At 41.7% G+C, this 17,838-nt stretch overlaps 1 protein-coding gene across 1 annotated transcript; it reads left to right on the forward strand.

Moving 5' to 3' along the window:
• The first annotated feature begins 8,984 nt into the window (after window positions 1-8,984).
• Window positions 8,985-10,748, forward strand: LOC311096234 (parvalbumin-2). The gene is made up of 5 exons (XM_084135280.1): window positions 8,985-9,099; window positions 9,564-9,634; window positions 9,726-9,858; window positions 9,966-10,075; window positions 10,494-10,748. Exons 2-5 carry the CDS (start codon window positions 9,574-9,576, stop codon window positions 10,517-10,519), a joined length of 330 nt encoding a protein of 109 aa, XP_083991406.1. The 5' UTR covers window positions 8,985-9,099; window positions 9,564-9,573; the 3' UTR covers window positions 10,520-10,748.
• The last annotated feature ends 7,090 nt before the right edge of the window (window positions 10,749-17,838 follow it).

Genomic DNA, 17,838 nt, shown 5'->3' on the forward strand with positions numbered 1-17,838 from the left:
GTAAAGTGTTATTTCTCACACACAAAAACAAAAAACTGCCATCATTTACTAACCCTCATGTCTTTCCAAACCTGTATGACCTTATTTCTTCTTTATTGTTCTTATTTTGAGTACATGATAACAGAATTTTCATTTTGTTTTGTTAACAGCGTGCATCCATCATCATTTTGCCTTTTTAAATGGTCCTTCCGTGTGACATACATTTTTAAAAGTACAAATATTACATAAAAGCTCATAAAATATGAAATGCAGGCAAAATAATTAGAAAAGAAATTGCTGTTTTAAATCACATAGCATGACATTTTCCCCAGAAATACCTACACTCTAAAATTTTACTTTCAGGGGTCAACAGCTTGTCACTGGGGCAATACCCTCAAACTGAAATTGTTATACCTTATTTTCCCCAAAAAGTTTCATTGTACTGTAGTGCTTTAAGGATGCATATTACTACTACATTAGGGGTAGATAAGGTACAAAGTCATCCCTTTTTGGGTAAGCTGTTATACCCCTAAGGCAAAAAAAAATATATTCTGAGCTCAACATGCTCAGTTGCTAAAAATAGCTGCCATACATTCAGTCGTGGAAAGATTAACACTCATCAATAATGAACAACCACCATTAAGTTTGGTTTGTCCACTCACACTAGCACTTTAACTTGTCATTAAATATAGATGTTACATAGTCATTAACACTGTTCTTAAAACAATAAAGACTCAAAGAGAAGCAAAATAATTAATATTTCATTCTGTTTTGTTAAATTGTACAGATATAAATCAATATTATACCAAATAATGTTATATTCTAAATCACCTTCACTCACCAGGTCAAATCTTTTCTCTGTCCCTTTAAAAAGCATTTAATGTGATATGGCTCCAAACGCTCTTGATGCACCTGATGTAATGTATAAGCAAGGACAAAGAAAAAAGGTGTTATTGAGAATATGAAAAGTCCAGCCCCGATCCCCCACAAATCCCTGTCATTCAGGAAACATGGCCTTCCTGCAAACAAGAGGTAGTATGGAACGGGACAAGGCCTCAAGGGCAGGTAGTGGGCTGGAAGGATGTTTTTGTCATTGCTTTGGCCCCTGGTTGGCAACACACACAAGCAGGCAGACGTCCATCCTCAGGAAAAGAGCCTGTGGAGGAAGTGAAGCTGACGTCACATCAGCGCACTGTAGATCAGCACGCGCACAAAGACAAAGCTAACTGTAGAGTCGCGTAAACACACGAAAACAGCTGGACTTCGTCTTATTGTGTTTTAACACTGTGATCGAGCCTTAGACCTTTGATGTGTGTGGAAAATAAACACATTTCTCTGCGCAAAATTCTCCATATACGGCCGCTGCCTTTAAATCATATTGTGTAGGCACACGTCCAATAATGACAGTGAAGCAATAACAGGATGCTTACAAAAGATATTCACTTCAAGTGAACAAACCAATTATAACCTGCTGATATTAAGCGACACATCACATCTAATATAAATCATGAGTTTTTTTGTGTTTGTTTGTTTAATTCAGTAGATTGTGAGGTGCTTTACTCGAGTAACTACCTTATTGCAATGGCTTGTCCTATTTTCCGGCAGCTAGGGTGCCAGAGAAAAAAACGTAAAATAAACATATTGTAAAAATACAGTAATTTTAATTGTAATTTTACTACTGTATTTGAAAATACTGTATTTTTAATACTGTAATTGAAAAACTGTAATTTTACATATAATTTTGTTTTTTCTTTAGCTTTTGAATGTTTAATGAAGGATCATATTTACTTGTATAAAAACAATAAAATGATCTATAAAGGTTAAACACTGCTAAACAAATAACCAGTCTCTTAATCGCAAAATAATATTTATTATTAGTTTTTATTTAATAAAAAACAGTATAACAGTTTTAAAACTAGCAATGGTTTTAAAACAATTGCAGCAGTATACTTAATATAACAATACAACAATTTGTTACAACAACAAAAAAATACACAGTTGAATAATAATTAAACAGTCTGCCTTCAAAAGCTGACCACTGGTCGACAGATGAATTACAAGGAGTCATAAAAACAAACATTTAAACTAAGCAAGAAAGAGTGAGTGTTTTCAAAGTCTGCGTGACACTGATGAAAATCTCTGTGCAGGTGAATGGAGGGAGATTGGACTCTCTTCTAAAAGAATGTTCACAATGTATGCCTTCTATTCATAGTCTGTAATTTTGGTTCAGAGAGAAAGAACTTTTCGAACAAACACAGGTCAAATTCAGGGTTGAAGCTAAACTCTGCAGCCCTCCAGTTAAACACACCTGAACCAGCTAATCAATGTCTTCAGGGTTGCTAGAAACTTCCAGGCAGGTGTGTTGGAGCTGGTTGGAGCTACAGTAAGCTACAGTAAAAAAAATACAGTAAAAATATCAGAATAGTGGAAATTGGCACAAAGCATGTTTGTGGAGGGAGTTTTCAAGAGAGACCGTGTGTATGCAAGAGGATGTTATAGTGTGTATGCAACAGGGGCTACACTAATCCAGATACTTATGAAAACGCTTTTCTTTTTTTTTTTGACTTTCATTCAGTGTGAACGATAAACTTTTGGAAAATGCTGGAACAATAGTGTGGTCTGAGAACATCTTAAAATTAAAACAATGTTTTCAAATGTGTCTGGATTAATGTAGATGTAGCTAGAGAATGTTTCATTACTGTTTTAATCTATGAAATTAACTGCTGGTTTCGTACCTCTTCAAGAACTCCAGCGTTGCTCCTTGGCCTGCTGGGTACGAGATGTTCAGGCAGTTGTAGGAGGCAAACTCAACAGCATTACTGAAAGTGGTGCTGTGGCTATTACCAATGATTTGGCCCTTCCTGTTATTCATATACACAAGAGAAGGGATCTGTACATTTTTGTGACAAACAAAATGTAAAAAATTCCAGCAATTATTTTATCTTTAAATGGTGCAACTCTCACCTTTTCACCACGCCTTTAATATCAGAAACTCACTCAACTTATCTGCAGAGAGAGACTTTTTGTGAAACAAAACATAAAAAACATAAATTCCAGCAATTATATTATATTTAAATGGTGCAGCTCTCACCTTTTCACACCTTTAATATCAGAGCCTGTGTATCGTGAGATGCAGTGCACAACAACGGAGTCTGAAGTAGCTAGCTTTTCACTTAAAAGATCTTGCTCTCCAATTTCAAAACGGTTTTCAAAGGATGAATTTTGAGTTCGTAAGCTTTTGAATGATACCTAATCTATGATGATTACTAAAATATGTGATATGAAAAAAAGGCAATAAAAAAAAGACCGCCAATCGTCCCGCTAGCAGGACATGAAAAATTCCGTTCCTGAAAATCATAGCAATCAGCCGATGAAAGAAATAAAAACAGATTTGGAAAGGGCTTGAAACCAGCTTTAATATGGTATCAAAATCTGTAGGCCTAATAGGGAAAATTTCACCATGTGATGCATCACATATATAGCATGTTAGTTGGCTAGAAAAAAAGAGCTATATTTTGCTAAATATGTGTACTATTACATATTATATTTTAACTATATCAAATAAAGTTGTTATTATAATAAAAAAACTAGTTATTTTTAACCTTAAATAATACTACCAGCTGATAGGGCTCTCTGTATGTTTACAGCTGTCATGGTGGGTTGCAGGAAGGCAGACGGAGACAAGGATATATTTCCAAAAACGAAGATTTAATGTAATTAAACACAGGACAGCAGAACAGGTAGCAACACACACTAAATATAATGGAGATCGGACAATGACTGACTAAACAGATGGAACTTAAATACAAACACAGATGACACTGATTAACAGAACACAGGTGATACAGATGACGATGACTGACTAAACAGGTGATACAACTGAACTGATAATGACAGTAACCATAGAAACGAAGGAGTGGCAGGAAAATAACAAAGGAAAACAGGAACCAATCAAAACACGAAAGTCCAAACAAGCACTGACACGTGACAGTACTCCCCCGGAGGCGTCTTGGAGTCTTACCCCGGATTTCTACGAACTGCGGAACGGCTGCGGATCGGCTCCGCTGCGTGTCGGCTCCGTGCTCCGTCATCCTTCAATACCCACCAGGTCCGGATTCATTGTGGAACGGCTGCGGCCATGACTGACAGCTGAAGTCACGAGGACCCACGAGATCTCGCAAATTCACGTATGATCACGCGATATAAGTGCTGAATTGCTGCGGAGCTCTCCGGCATCTGGCAAAAATAGAAGCTCTGCGTATCTGCTCCGTAGGGCTGCGGATTGCCGGAGTCGGAACGCAGCCGTTCCGCATTCAGTGAAAATACACACAATGACTTTAATGGAAACCTATTGTCTCCGCCGTCGTTCCGGAGTGGATCCGCAGCCGTTCCGCAGTTGGTGGAAATTAGGGGTTAATCCATAGGGTGAGCAGGGTATGTAGACTCCAGGGCGGTGCCGCAGCTCAGGAGACCAGGGCGGAGCAGGCTGTGCAGGCGGCCAGGGCGGAGCTAATGGTGGGAGGAGCCAAGGAGGAGACAGGAAGGACTTGGAGCAGGAGGGGCAAGTAGGAATCCAAACTGCAGCCAGGTAGGCAGCCCATGGTAGAACCGATGGAGGGAGGAACCTTGGTGGAGAAAGGGCTGACAACTCCAGGGGGCCGACTGACGGAGGCGGAGCAGGTGGAAGTGGAGACCAGGGTGTAGACAGAGAGCTGACAAGCCAAGGCGATGCTGAGGATCTGGAGGGACATGGTGATGCCGACGACTCTGGCGACCGAGGCGCAGGCGGGGATCCAGAAGCCCGCGGTGGAGCCGGAGCGACAGAGGATCAAGGTGGAGCTGGAGGGAGTGAGGAGCCCGACGGAGCCAGAGGGACGAAGGGATGAGGTGAAGCCAGAGGAGTGTAGTCCCGAGGCGAGGGCAGGCCGACGAATGACCAAGGTGAAGCCGGAGGGACGAAGGAGCCCGGCGGAGCTGGTGGACTGATGGGCCACGGTGAAGATGAGGGAGGTGGGAGCCAAGGTAGAGTTAATGGACCGACGGGCCGAGGTAAAGTCCTGGTCGTGGAGGCCGGATGCGGAGACCGGGGATCCACTGACCATGATGGAACTGGAGACTGGCAGACCCGCGGCGACCCCACATCACTGATGGTGGAATAAGGGTGAGCTGAGGGGCTGACAGGAAGCAGCAGAGGCGTGGAGGAGATTATGATAGGAGGAGGTGAGAGAGTGATGCTGGGTGGGAGTTCAGGAACAGGCTCAGGAACCATCTCAGGCTCAGGTTCTGGAACCATCTCAGGCTCAGGTTCTGGAACCATCTCAGGCTCAGGTTCTGGAACAGATTCAGGCTCAGGTTCTGGAACAGATTCAGGCTTGGGAACAGACTCAGGAACAGATACAGGCTCAGGAACAGATACAGGCTCTGAAGTGGCAGCGGCCATCCTGGCTGAGGACTCAGGCGGCGAGGCAGCGGCCATCTTTGCTGAGGGCTCGACAGGCATGACGTGATGACATTCTGGCTTGATAGGCATGACGTGAAGAAGCTCTAGAAGGGTGGTCTCGACGGGACGAGACTTTGGAAGGGTGGAAACTTTATATTCTTCAAAATATCCTCTTTTGTGCTTAGCAGAAGAAATGAAAGCTTTAGCGTAAGTTCTGCCGGGAAGACTCAATTGTTGCGTCACTTATTACCTTCTCATCTATCCAATCATGTTCTAATACTGGAAGTATAAAGGACCCGTACTTACACTTGTCTGAGTTCGCAGATGCTGAACGCTTTCACTCACCACCATCCACCCCACCACCACCAAGATGATTTCTTCCCTCCACCAACAAGATGGCTTCTTCCCTCCATCTTCTCTACCACCGCAGGATGGTCCCTTCCCCTCCAACCTCCCCACCACCACCAGGACGGTCCCTTCCAATACCTCACGGGGGGTCGGCTGTGCCCCTGCCTTCATCTTCAGGCAGGAAATGCTGAATCCGTACCAAGGAGGAGTTCACTTTTGTACACATCAAGAGTTCTGATGTCCATAAAGCACTTAAATCACTTGATATAAATAAATCACCAGGCCCTGATTGTGTGGAAACTATCTATTTGAAAATGGCAGCTGATATTATTTCGACCCCTTTAACTTATCTTTTTAATCTTTCAATAGATACTGGTGTTATTCCAGAAATCAGCTTTTGTTATCTCCTTATTAAAAGGGGGAGACCCTACTATACTAGATAATTATAGGCCAATCTCTAAGCTTTGTGTCCTATCAAAATTTTTAGAAAGTTTTATTAGTGATCAAGTGACTTGTTATTTGAACGTACACAAAGTTCTATCTAGTAATCAATCTGGGTTTCGCAAAAAACAGTACCACAACAGCCGTTTTGAAAGTTTTAAATGACATTGTGGGATCAGTTGATAAAGGTGATTACTGCGCTTCCCTTTTTATCGATTTATCAAAGGCTTTCGACACAGTGGATCATGAGATATTGCTGCATAGATTAAGGAGTGTTGGCTTATCAAATCATGTTATTTTCTGGTTTAAAAATTATTTAAGTAATAGAACTCAATGTGTTCAGGCTGAGGGTAAAAATTCAGGACTATTGGAGATTGTTAAAGGTGTTCCTCAAGGTTCCTTGTTGGGGCCTCTTTTATTCACTATCTACATAAACAGTATTGATCATGATAATCAAGATGTTAATTTTCATTTTTACACAGATGATACTGTTATGTATTGTGGTGCACCTTCGAAACAGCAAGCCTTGCTTAAAACTTCAAGCGGCTTTTGATGTTATTCAGTCTCGGCTTCATACACTAAAACTTGTTCTGAATGTAGATAAAACTAAAATCATGTTATTCTCAAGCTCGAAAAAGGCGGTAGACAATTTTATTCCTCTCCAGACTTCGCAAGGTAATGTGATTGAGTTAGTGAAAGAATATAAATATCTTGGCATCACTATCGATGATAAATTATCTTTTGGGTCTCACATAACTAATTTAAAGAAACAATTAAAAATAAAGCTTGGGTTTTATTTTAGAAACAAGTTCTGTTTTTCATTTAATGTAAGAAAGAGGTTAGTTTCTGCTACTTTCTTGCCTGTACTCGATTATGGTGATGTGGTGTATCAATTTGCTTCCTCTCAACTTCTTTCTTCTTTGGACGCTGTTTATCACAGCGCTTTAAGATTTATATCAGATTGTAAACCTTTAACTCATCATTGTATATTGTATAATAGAGTATCCTGGCCATCTTTGTCTATTAGAAGGAAAATTCATTATTACCTAATCATTTATAAAACTATTCTGGGGTTGTTGCCTTTGTATCTAGGTTGTCTAATTCAAAAGAAAAGTGTTGGGAAATATTCCCTCCGGTCTGATAATTGTTTTACTCTCTCTGTTCCATTTGTGAGAACTGAACTGGGAAAAAGGGCTTTTATGTACGCAGCTCCATTTGAATGGAATTTACTCAAACGAAATTGAAATTACAAACTCTGGTGCCTATGGAACATTTTAAATCTATTATTCGGTCACTCGAAGAAGACTCATTGATTTGCAATTGTTTTTAAGTGTTCTAATTGTGTATTTGTTGTTTCAATTTGTAAGTTGTGACTGCAACTGCTGTCCATTCATGGCCAGGACTCTCCTGTGAAAGAGATTTTTAATCTCAGAGAGATTTTCCTGGTTAAATAAAGGTCAAAAAAATGTGTTGCACTGCGTGAGACAAATGGTGGTCACACCAGATACTGACTGATTTTCGGACCCCCCCCGGACCCCCCCAATACAAGAAAAACTGGACATTTTAGAGTGGCCTTTTACTGTGGCCAGCCTAAGGCACACCTGTGCAATAATCATGCTGTCTAATCAGCATCTTGATATGCCACACCTGTGAGGTGGATGGATTATCTCGGCAAAGGAGAAGTGCTCACTAACACAGATTTAGACAGATTTGTGAACAATATTTGAGAGAAATAGGCCTTTTGTGTACATAGAAAAAGTCTTAATTCTTTTGAGTTCAGCACATGAAAAATGGGGGCAAAAACAAAAGTGTTGCGTTTATAATTTTGTTCAGTCTATGTATAGCCTATAAAGAGAATTCTTCAGAAGTGATTTTGCATGCTGGTGACAAACATTTAGTAACTAAAAATTAATTTTTAATCTTTGATTAGAATACTTTTTATCATCCGAACTAAAATAGTTTTGTTGCAGCTGTTGAGTAAACAAGTGAACACAATAAAAAATCACAATGACATGTAAAGTACAATATTTGTAATCACTGGAGTAGCAAGTTTGTCTTGTTTTGCATAATTTTGTGCATTGGTTATCAGTGTTGAATACACATAAAATAACACAAAGTGTTTTATCATATTTGAAAGTAATCTGACACTCTGAAACGTTTGCTTCTGTCCAATCCCCCAGCTGTCCCAGAATCTGCAAAGCATCATCTTGCATGTAGAATATAAATATAGTAAAGAGACTGTAAATGGGTCACCCCCGCACCCACCTTTCCCAAGAAAAAAAAAAAAAAACTACATTAAAAATTATTCTTACACATTTCCTTGCAGGGTGAAACATATCTGGAAGGAATAATAATGGAATTAAATAAAAAATGCAATGAATAAAAACACAAAATGAGAACAATACATATAAAAGAATAAATAATTCAATCCTAATGTAGGCTACTGAACTTTATAAACAAATAAATAGATAGATAGCAAAATAGTAATTTAATTTTATCCAGTAGGAACTTATGTGCCTCTTTCTAAAGGAATTTTCTATTTGACCGACCGAAACAAGTGGTTCCAAATTAAAGTGGTTGGAAAAATAACATGAGAATATGAGAATATTTTAATATGAGAATTACAGCACTAAATGGCATTGCCCAAATGCAAACACTGATGTGCGCTAGGAGGTCCCTTCTATGCTTCCCATAAGGAATCAGAGCATCGCCGTTTGAAAGGATAAAAATAGAGCTATAATGACTAGTGGACACATTTTTTTCGAAACCTTACCCAACAGAAGCAAATGGTGTCCGTTACAACCCCAGTGACAAACGTATAAAAGCCGGGCCCATGGGTGCCGTGGGTAGTCGTCGAACATCTGTGGAACAGTTGTCAGCTCAGCGCAAAGGTGAGTTTACCGGATGATAGGCCATGAGGATCATACACCAGGGCTCGGTGAATTGCTCTAATCACCATGGAATATGATTAACGAAAAATGGAGGAACAAAAATGAGGATGTAAATGGACTTGCAGCAGGACTGAAAACTCGATGATACACCACTCTCTTTACTTAACCAAACCAAGGACCTGCTATACTTTCTGAGATTTTGGATGAGCTTGCAATTATCCATTTTTTTTATCCAATTATCTGGCATTCTCGCATGACCAAACAGAGATCATATTCTGAAGAAGTTTAACTGTAATGGGAGAATTGAAGGTTCATTTGTGTTTTGGTGGCTTTGTGGGGTTTTTTGTAGGAATAAAGGGGCTAAAAGTTAATTTTTCATAATTGGTTTTTCAGATTTTACAAAATTGAGTGTCGAAAACCTTGCATCTTAATTTATCATCATCTTATGTGGGTCTTATTTCCAGAAAAATCAAAATGGCATTTGCTGGTATTCTCAAGGACGATGATGTGGCTGCAGCCCTTAAGGATTGCGCTGGTAAGACATATCTGCTATAACTCTCCACAGAAAAACAATAGAATATTGATAAATTTGCTGATTTTTAATGTATTTTCATGTGTAATCCCAGCTGCTGACTCCTTCAACTACAAGACCTTCTTCGCCAAGGTTGGCCTGAGCGCAAAGACCCCCGACGACATCAAGAAGGCCTTCTACATCATCGACCAGGACAAGAGCGGCTTCATTGAGGAGGATGAGCTCAAGTAAGTCCAGTCTTAAATCACGTTTTCATAATAAACTGACCTGGAGTCTATACTGGTTCAAACCCTGGAACAATGCTTGAGGTTGATTGTTTGTTTGTGCTCTTCAGGCTGTTCCTGCAGAACTTCTCCGCTGGCGCCAGAGCGCTCAGTGATGCAGAGACAAAGGCCTTCCTGAAAGCTGGTGATGCTGATGGTGATGGCATGATTGGAGTTGATGGTAAGCCTGGGTTACTTAATCTCATATTCATAATTTTTTTATGACTTTACAGTACTGAGGTGTCAAAGCATTATACGACATGATTAAACCTATGAATTCCAATGAAGCTTAAAAAATATTTGTTACAAAACATCTTTTTCCATTTTACATTTTTAGCTCTTGACATTGTTGCTAGTTTTATATTTAAAGCAGGTCTGCTACAGTATATGCGGCTAACCAACTATATAAACCAATAATAGACCTGCAGTAAAACTTCAACTATTTAGTTCTGTAATAATCTCATATACATTTTGGATGATATTGGTCAAGTTAAAAGGTTGTACCTCTAAGCTTTAAGCGGCTCTTACTGATATGAATGAGATGTTAAAATGATCAATTTCAGACTGTAATTGTTATCTTTATCATTTTCTTTCCACAGAGTTTGCTTTGCTTGTAAAGGCCTAAGCATTCATTGACCCTTGTCTTTGGAACCAGAGCTCTGCTTACCTATCATCTTTTTTATATTTATTTATGAACTCCTCCTTGCAAAGAACGCACGCTCAATGTCTTGAAAAGCTATTTATAATTAATATTGTTTCATTGCATTGTATTGTTTCTGTAAAAACCTACTGTGTGCAAGCTTACAACCTCTTTTGCACTTTAAGGAAATAAAAATACACGATGTAAAACAACATTCTTGGCTCAATATCTCTGAATTTCGCATGTGGGAAGAAATCCTTTTTTTAATTTTATTTTAAGAGTTAAAACTGTTACTATGAAAAGATAAAAGTGTCTATGGACAATGGTTCATTGGCACAACCGATACATGTAAGAAGCACAGGCATTAACATTTTAGCAAGCAGTGTGAATGAGTAGGCCTATAGGCATGTAGTTTAAATGACAGAGGAATTAGCAGTTTTTGAATGTAAACAGGGAAAGGGTAAGTGTGACTCCTGTCTAACACATTCAGGAAGTGAGCTAATGAGCCTTGCACAGTCATCACTTACAGCTCTCAGTGACTGAGTGAGAGTGTCACTTTATACTCAGATCCCAAAGGCATATCACACACGATTCAACATGACTGAAGCAAAGGAGGAGAATCTCACTTTCTCTTTTTGAGTGTACTTTTAACACCACAGTTCTGTATAATTGTTATACTACTAATTAAAATATTTGCCTCTCTTTGCCAAAGAAAGAAAGTTATAGTTTATCCTCTAATCTAACCTACATCAATATGCACACTTCTTTTCTGAATCAGATCTTATAGAAAAAGTAGGCTAAGTAATAATTCTGAATTCAAACTATATATAGTAGTGTTACTAATTTTAGTCTTTAAAGGTGCAGTAGGCTACCTATATGTAATATTGACATCTAGTGGTTGAAATGGGTAGCCTACTGCAGTCCAAATTCTAAATATTGGAGAGGGTTGTGTTAGGGGTTAACAGTTTAGGACCCATGGACCAGATGTTTGGAAAGAAGACCCGGAGTCAGAATTATAAAAATTGAAGAAAAGTTTTACTGAAGATAGTTTGCAGTTTCATCAGCAGAAGTCAGCTTCAAGACTCACACAGGAGTTCGTAGGCCGCCCCGCTTACAATTACAAAGATCACAGCAGTTATACCATTTCCAAGGTCTAAGCTACGTCATTGCTTACAGGTTGAATGATTCTGATTGGCTAAGAAATTGATAAACATAGTAATTTTCCACACATATACAGATAGACAGAAGCATATCTCCATAGATTATGTGGCTGACACTCGGACCCTGAAGTTAGGCACGTCGTGACCTTCCAGGTCGCAGATTTGGGTTGCTGGGTGTCAGCATGTCTCAAACAACTCAGTCAATCTCCAACAATGCCAGTGGTTCCTTAACCTGTAAGCAAGAAGACTAACACACACACCTGACACACATCTTTTCCAAGGTTGGATTTGGCCAGGCTCTAACTATAAACAGGAGTCTCATCTCAAAACATCAAGATAACAAGTTCTTTCTCTCAGGATAGGACACTTTAGTCTAAATGGAAACTATAGGCTTTAACTATCAAATGGTACCTTAAACTATATACTTCAATGACCCCTATGTGTTTTAACATGTTGAAGACCTTTCTCAAACACAAAACCAGTCCCTATTTCATTTCTGGAAGCTGGGATAAATAGGCAAGCAATGTTACTGCATTCAAATATCTAATACTGACATTAAATGAATGAATACATGAAAAGAACATTTCAGTAATCACACTGGTAACTTCTATAACAAAGTAAAATCTCCAGAGAAGTCATTCAACTCATTTGATATTTAGAAGGAAAAGTATTGATTAATACCTTGATTATAATCACTCATTACATATACATTGAAGCAGCAGTGGATTCCAATCCACCCCCTTCAGTTGTTTCTCCCACCCCCTGCTCATCAGACACGACGCTCACGCAGGTTGCCTTTTTGAGGTTTGAGAACACGCAACATGAACGAGAACGAGCTTAATGGACAATGGAAGGCAACAAGCACTTACACTGTAAGTTGATGAGTTTTAATATCATCCGCATTTTAATATACCTCTGGACATATAACTTTTTAGATGGATGCCGAGGCTTAGGTCGGGTAGAATCTGCGATCTCTGACCTAGTTTGTTTGCTGGCTGCAATACACTGTGTTTTCTGCCAGCTGGCAACCCGAGGTGTAGAAATACTATTGGGTAAATTGGCAGCAGACGGGATCACACAGACCAAAACAAAAACGGACATTCCAACACGGAACACATATGTGACCCTGGACCACAAAACCAGTCATAAGTGGCACTGGTATATTTGTGGCAATGGCCAACAATACATTCTATGGGTCAAAATTATCGATTTTTCTTTTATGCCAAAAATCATTAGGAAATTAAGTAAAGATCATGTTCCATGAAGATATTTTGTAAATTTCCTACCGTAAACATATGAAACAATTATTTTTGTGAGTGAATGCAGCAAAATCGCGAACATAAATGGACAACTTTAAAGGCCATTTTCTCAATGTTTAGATTTCAGATTATGTATACATCTCATTTAAAAAAAAATTTACCCTTGTGACTGGTTTTGTGGTCCAGGGTCACATATTTCAAAGTAGAATAACTGGCTGTAGCATTGTTTTCAGAGAAACAAGTATGTGAACTTAGAATGTTTCCTAAATAGCAAACATATTATGGTATTTTTGTGCTTAAGGGCGCTTTCACACTTGGTTCGATTGCCTGTTCCGAACCCGAGTTCGATTGCTCCTCCCTCCCCCTGCCCCCGATGGACTGTGTTCACATTATATCATCAAGCTGCAGCTGGCACGTAATCGTGTTGCTTGGTAACCGCTATGAATGAAAAGGCGTCAAAATGGATAAAATTGCTCGCTTCACATTTGTTCTTCTTTTTTTGAACCTTTGGTTTTGTTTTCAAAGAACAGATAGAGAAAATTTGGTACAATTGCGTTCATATCAGCAGTGAACCATACTGGAGTTCACATGAACCGTACCCCAGACCACCCTTTTTAAGCGGACTTGAGTACGGTTCGCGGGTGCGCACCCGAGTTTGGAAGACAGTGTTCACATCATCCAAACAAACCGAACTCTGACATCATTCGAACCCGGGTGTGCACCACAATTGCTAGTGTGATAGCGCCCTTAGTACAGTCGAAAGTTAAAGCACTTTAATAACTCTTTTAATGGCACAATTAAAATACACTAAACAATGTTCCCTTTCAGTCACTCACGTTCAACGTAACGTCGACATGACGACGTAATTGGGATCGCCTTGAGAGACCAATCTACTTCGAGAGTATTAAAACGAGCCAATGCACATTGGCATGCGACAATTGCATCAGCTGCTTTGCTTGCAGCGCAAGCATATAACGAGCAGCAGGTGCATCGCATATTGTCTTTTGCTTCGGAGCCGAGCGGTTCTAAGAAGAAAATGAGTCTGCTTCTTCAGGAGAGCACCTCTTCAAGCTGGTGTTGGTGTTACAGCGCAGACAGCGCTGGCCGTGATCTCACAGAGAGCAAAACAGCTGTTTTCAAAGCTCAGAATGTTGCGCCTTCAATGAGAATGTGAGTGCTCACATCAGGCTTGCACTATCATCCTGTTTGTGTAGCCACGGTCATCCCTGGGTGCTTCAGCACCAGAGAGAGCAGTTTTTCCTGAAAGAGCATACACGGTTTGACACTGCGTCTTTTTCAAGATGTCATTCAAACCGTGTGTTTCTGGATGCAGTCGTTTCCTATCCTCATGTGACGGCCACTGTTTCACATGCCTGGGCTTAAGTGTGCTAAAACTGTGCTCGTGGGTGGCTTATGTTCTCTCTGAAAGCATGACCACGTTGGCACATTGTTCGTCTTGCCTTTCTCATTAAGGTTTAAGTGATCAGCGTGCTGTGTGCCTTCAAGCTGCCGGCTTGGAACCCAGCGTGCGTCGTTCGGTGCTCTAGATGTGTGGTCGAGACTCAAGTGCCTCAACAAGGTGGAGTCCGCTCGTCTATGCCTCGATCTAGCTCTTCTTCTGGTGCTCCAGAAAAGGGCTATTTCTGCGTATAGCCAGGGTGACCTGCCGATCGGTGGAGTCAGGTTAGTGTTGCACACTCAGACCCCACTTCAGGCCGCTATGCCGTCCAAGTTGGGTCCCTGCATTCCACCGTGCTGCTCCACCTCGGGTCGTCTGTCGTGCCGTTGGTCCCGCTTGTACGGTGTCTGGGAGCCTGGCTAGCACTTCCCAGCCCGTCTCGCTGGCTCATCCGTACCATCAGACTCGGCTATGCGATTCAGTTGGCCCGGCCTTCACCGGGCAGAGATTGCAGTCCTACTGGCGAAGGACACAATCGAGCAGGTCCCTCCAGCCGATATGAAGACCGGCTTCTACAGCCCGTACTTCATTGTACCCAAGAAAAGCGGTGGGTTATGACCTATCTTGGACCTGCATGTCCTGAACCGGTCCCTTCACTGGCTGCCGTTCAAGATGCTTACGCAGAAACGCATTTTCAAATGCATCCGTCCCAAAGAATGGTTTGCAGCGGCGCATACTTTCATGTCTCGATTCTCCCTCGACACATACCGTTTCTTTGCTTTGCGTTCGAGGGACGGGCATATCAGTACAAAGTCTTACCATTCGGGCTGGCCCTGTCGCCCTGTGTCTTCACGAAAGTCGCGGAGGCGGCCATTGCTCCCATGTGCGAGCATGGTGTTCATATTCTCAACTACCTCAACGACTGGCTTATCCTCGCAGTAAGAGAGAGCAGTTGTGCGAACACAGGGGCATGGTGCTCAGTCACCTCAGCCACCTAGGGCTTCGGGTCGACTGGAAAAAGAGCAAACTCACCCCCGGGCAGAGGATATTTTTTCTCGATATGGAGTTGAACTCGATAAACATGACAGCGCGCCTCACCGAGGCCTGTGTCCAGTCAGTGTTGAACTGTGTGAGCTCGCTCAGACACAGGACAGTGGCACCACTGAAATTGTTTCAGAGGCTCCTGGGGCATATGGCATCTGCAGCCGTGGTTAACGCCGCTCAGATTGCTTCATATGAGGCCGCACCAAAACTGGCTCCATGACCGGCTGGGGGGAAACGTACAACGGGCATGCAGCTTCAGGTCTGTGGACGGGGCCTCAACTGCATTGGCACATCAACTGCCTCGAGTTATTAGCAGTACATCTTGCGCTGAGCCGCTTCAAAACGCCAGTACTAGGCAAGCATGCACTGGTCCGTACGGACAGCACTGCGACCGTTGTGTACATCAACCGCCAAGGTGGTCTACGCTCCCGCCGCATGTCACAAATCGCCCGCCATCTCCTCCTCTGGAGTCAGAAGCATCTGAGGTCGCTTCGTGCCATTTACATTCCAGGCCTGCTCAACCCAGCAGCCGACGAGCTCTCACGGCAGCAGGTGCTGCCGGGAGAATGCCGACTCCATCCCCAGGTGGTCCAGCTGATTTTCAGGCGCTTCGGGACCACACAGGTAGATCTGTTTGCCGCCCCGGACACGTCTCACTGCCAGTTATTCTATTCCCTGACCGAGGGGACCCTCGGCACGGATGCTTTGGCACACAGCTGGCCCCGGAGCCCACGCAAGTATGCGTTTCCCCCATTGAGCCTTCTTGCACAGACCTTGTGCAAAGTCAGGGAGGATTGTACAGCGCCGTATTGGCCCAACTGGACCTGGTTCCTGGAACTAGTGCTCCTCGAGACAGCTCCTCCCTGGCCCATTCCTCGTCCGGACCTTTGGAAACTCCATGTCTGGTCCCTGGATGGGACGCGGAGGTTCTAGGTGACCTACCCCAAGCGGTAATTGACAACATCACTTCCGCTAAAGCTCCCTCTACGAGGTGCCTCTATGTGTTGAAGTGGAACCTGACAGCGGGCACCTCGCTTTCCCTTGGCAGAGTCCGCTCTGCCGTCATTGTCTGGTGCTGCCTCCCCCTTCTCAGGCTGGAGTCATCCCAGTGACATTCCATATGTTGTACTGCCCCTTCGGCCAGTCCATATGTGTATTCTCCACATGGTACCCCCCTTCGGACAGGATGTGGCTTCCGCAGCGTCCCTCTCCCCTGAAAAGGCACGCTTTCCCAGCGTTATCCAAGAGTTCCACTGTGTGGGGTATAACGGAACAGCAGTTCGAACTCCTCTACGCAGGCCTTCCGCCCCAGCAAGTTGGGGATCTGACAGTCTTTCCATGGGATCCCAATTACGTCATCACGTCAACGTTACGTGAGCGACTGAAAGGGACCGTCTCGGTTACTAATGTAACCCTCGTTCCCTGAAGGAAGGAACGGGAGACGTAACGTCCCGTCGCCATAGTTGCTGACCGTTGCTGTACGGCCGAACACATCTCGGCTCCTCAGCGTAAAACAATATGCGACGCACCTGCTGCTCGTTATTGCGCTGCAATGTGTGTGCATGCCATGTGTGCGCATGCCAATGTGCATTTGCTCGTTTTAATACTCTCGAAGTAGATTGGTCTCTCAAGGCGATCCCAATTATGTCGTCTCCCGTTCCCTCCTTTAGGGAACGAGGGTTACATTAGTAACCGAGACATTATATTTTGACTTGTGTACTTGCAGTATCTCCCATGTTTCAAACAAAGTTTAAATTCAGAGTAATCAGCAATTTTTACAAGTGTAACATTTCAAGTGGCTAATCACAAAGAGATTTATTTGTAGTAAAAGCAATACAGCATTTGCTCTTCCATGCAATATGCCTATATTTTAAAAATTAATTGCATGCCATTTAGCAACTCATCCCGCATATATTAATATGATATTCTAATGTCAATTTAACTTACTGCAATGTGCAGCAAGTAGAGCAATGTAAATATTTTTGAACACACTCAATGTATTTTTTGTATGATTGTTTTGATCATGTAATTTTAATTTGTCAAATAAAGTAACTGTATGAGTAGTGATATTTCATTAGAAATAAATAAAATAATGTGAAATTTAGAAATAATAGTGATGAACGTAGCTGATTGATTTTAGGATTTAGGATCCGACTTGGGATAAGTAGATATGGCTTATGGACGTTTTCTACAAAAACTGAAACATGTAATTATCACACACAACAGCAAAAAATGACACAATCATCTTTATTGTCGATGTTTTGCATATTATAACTTGATAGTCTTAATAAAATCAAATAGCCTAACATCAATAAAAAGTCTCTCTCTAAACAACGTCCAAATTTTAGTCACATTTTTATCATAGGCCTGATTCAGTCAATAGCTGTATGTTTTATGACTTTAAAATCAAACGTGACGCTGTTAAGAGGTGCTCAGAGAAGC

The sequence above is a fragment of the Abramis brama genome (genome assembly GCF_963993115.1).
Source record: "Abramis brama genome assembly, chromosome: 14".
In the NCBI taxonomy this organism is placed as follows: domain Eukaryota; kingdom Metazoa; phylum Chordata; class Actinopteri; order Cypriniformes; family Leuciscidae; genus Abramis; species Abramis brama.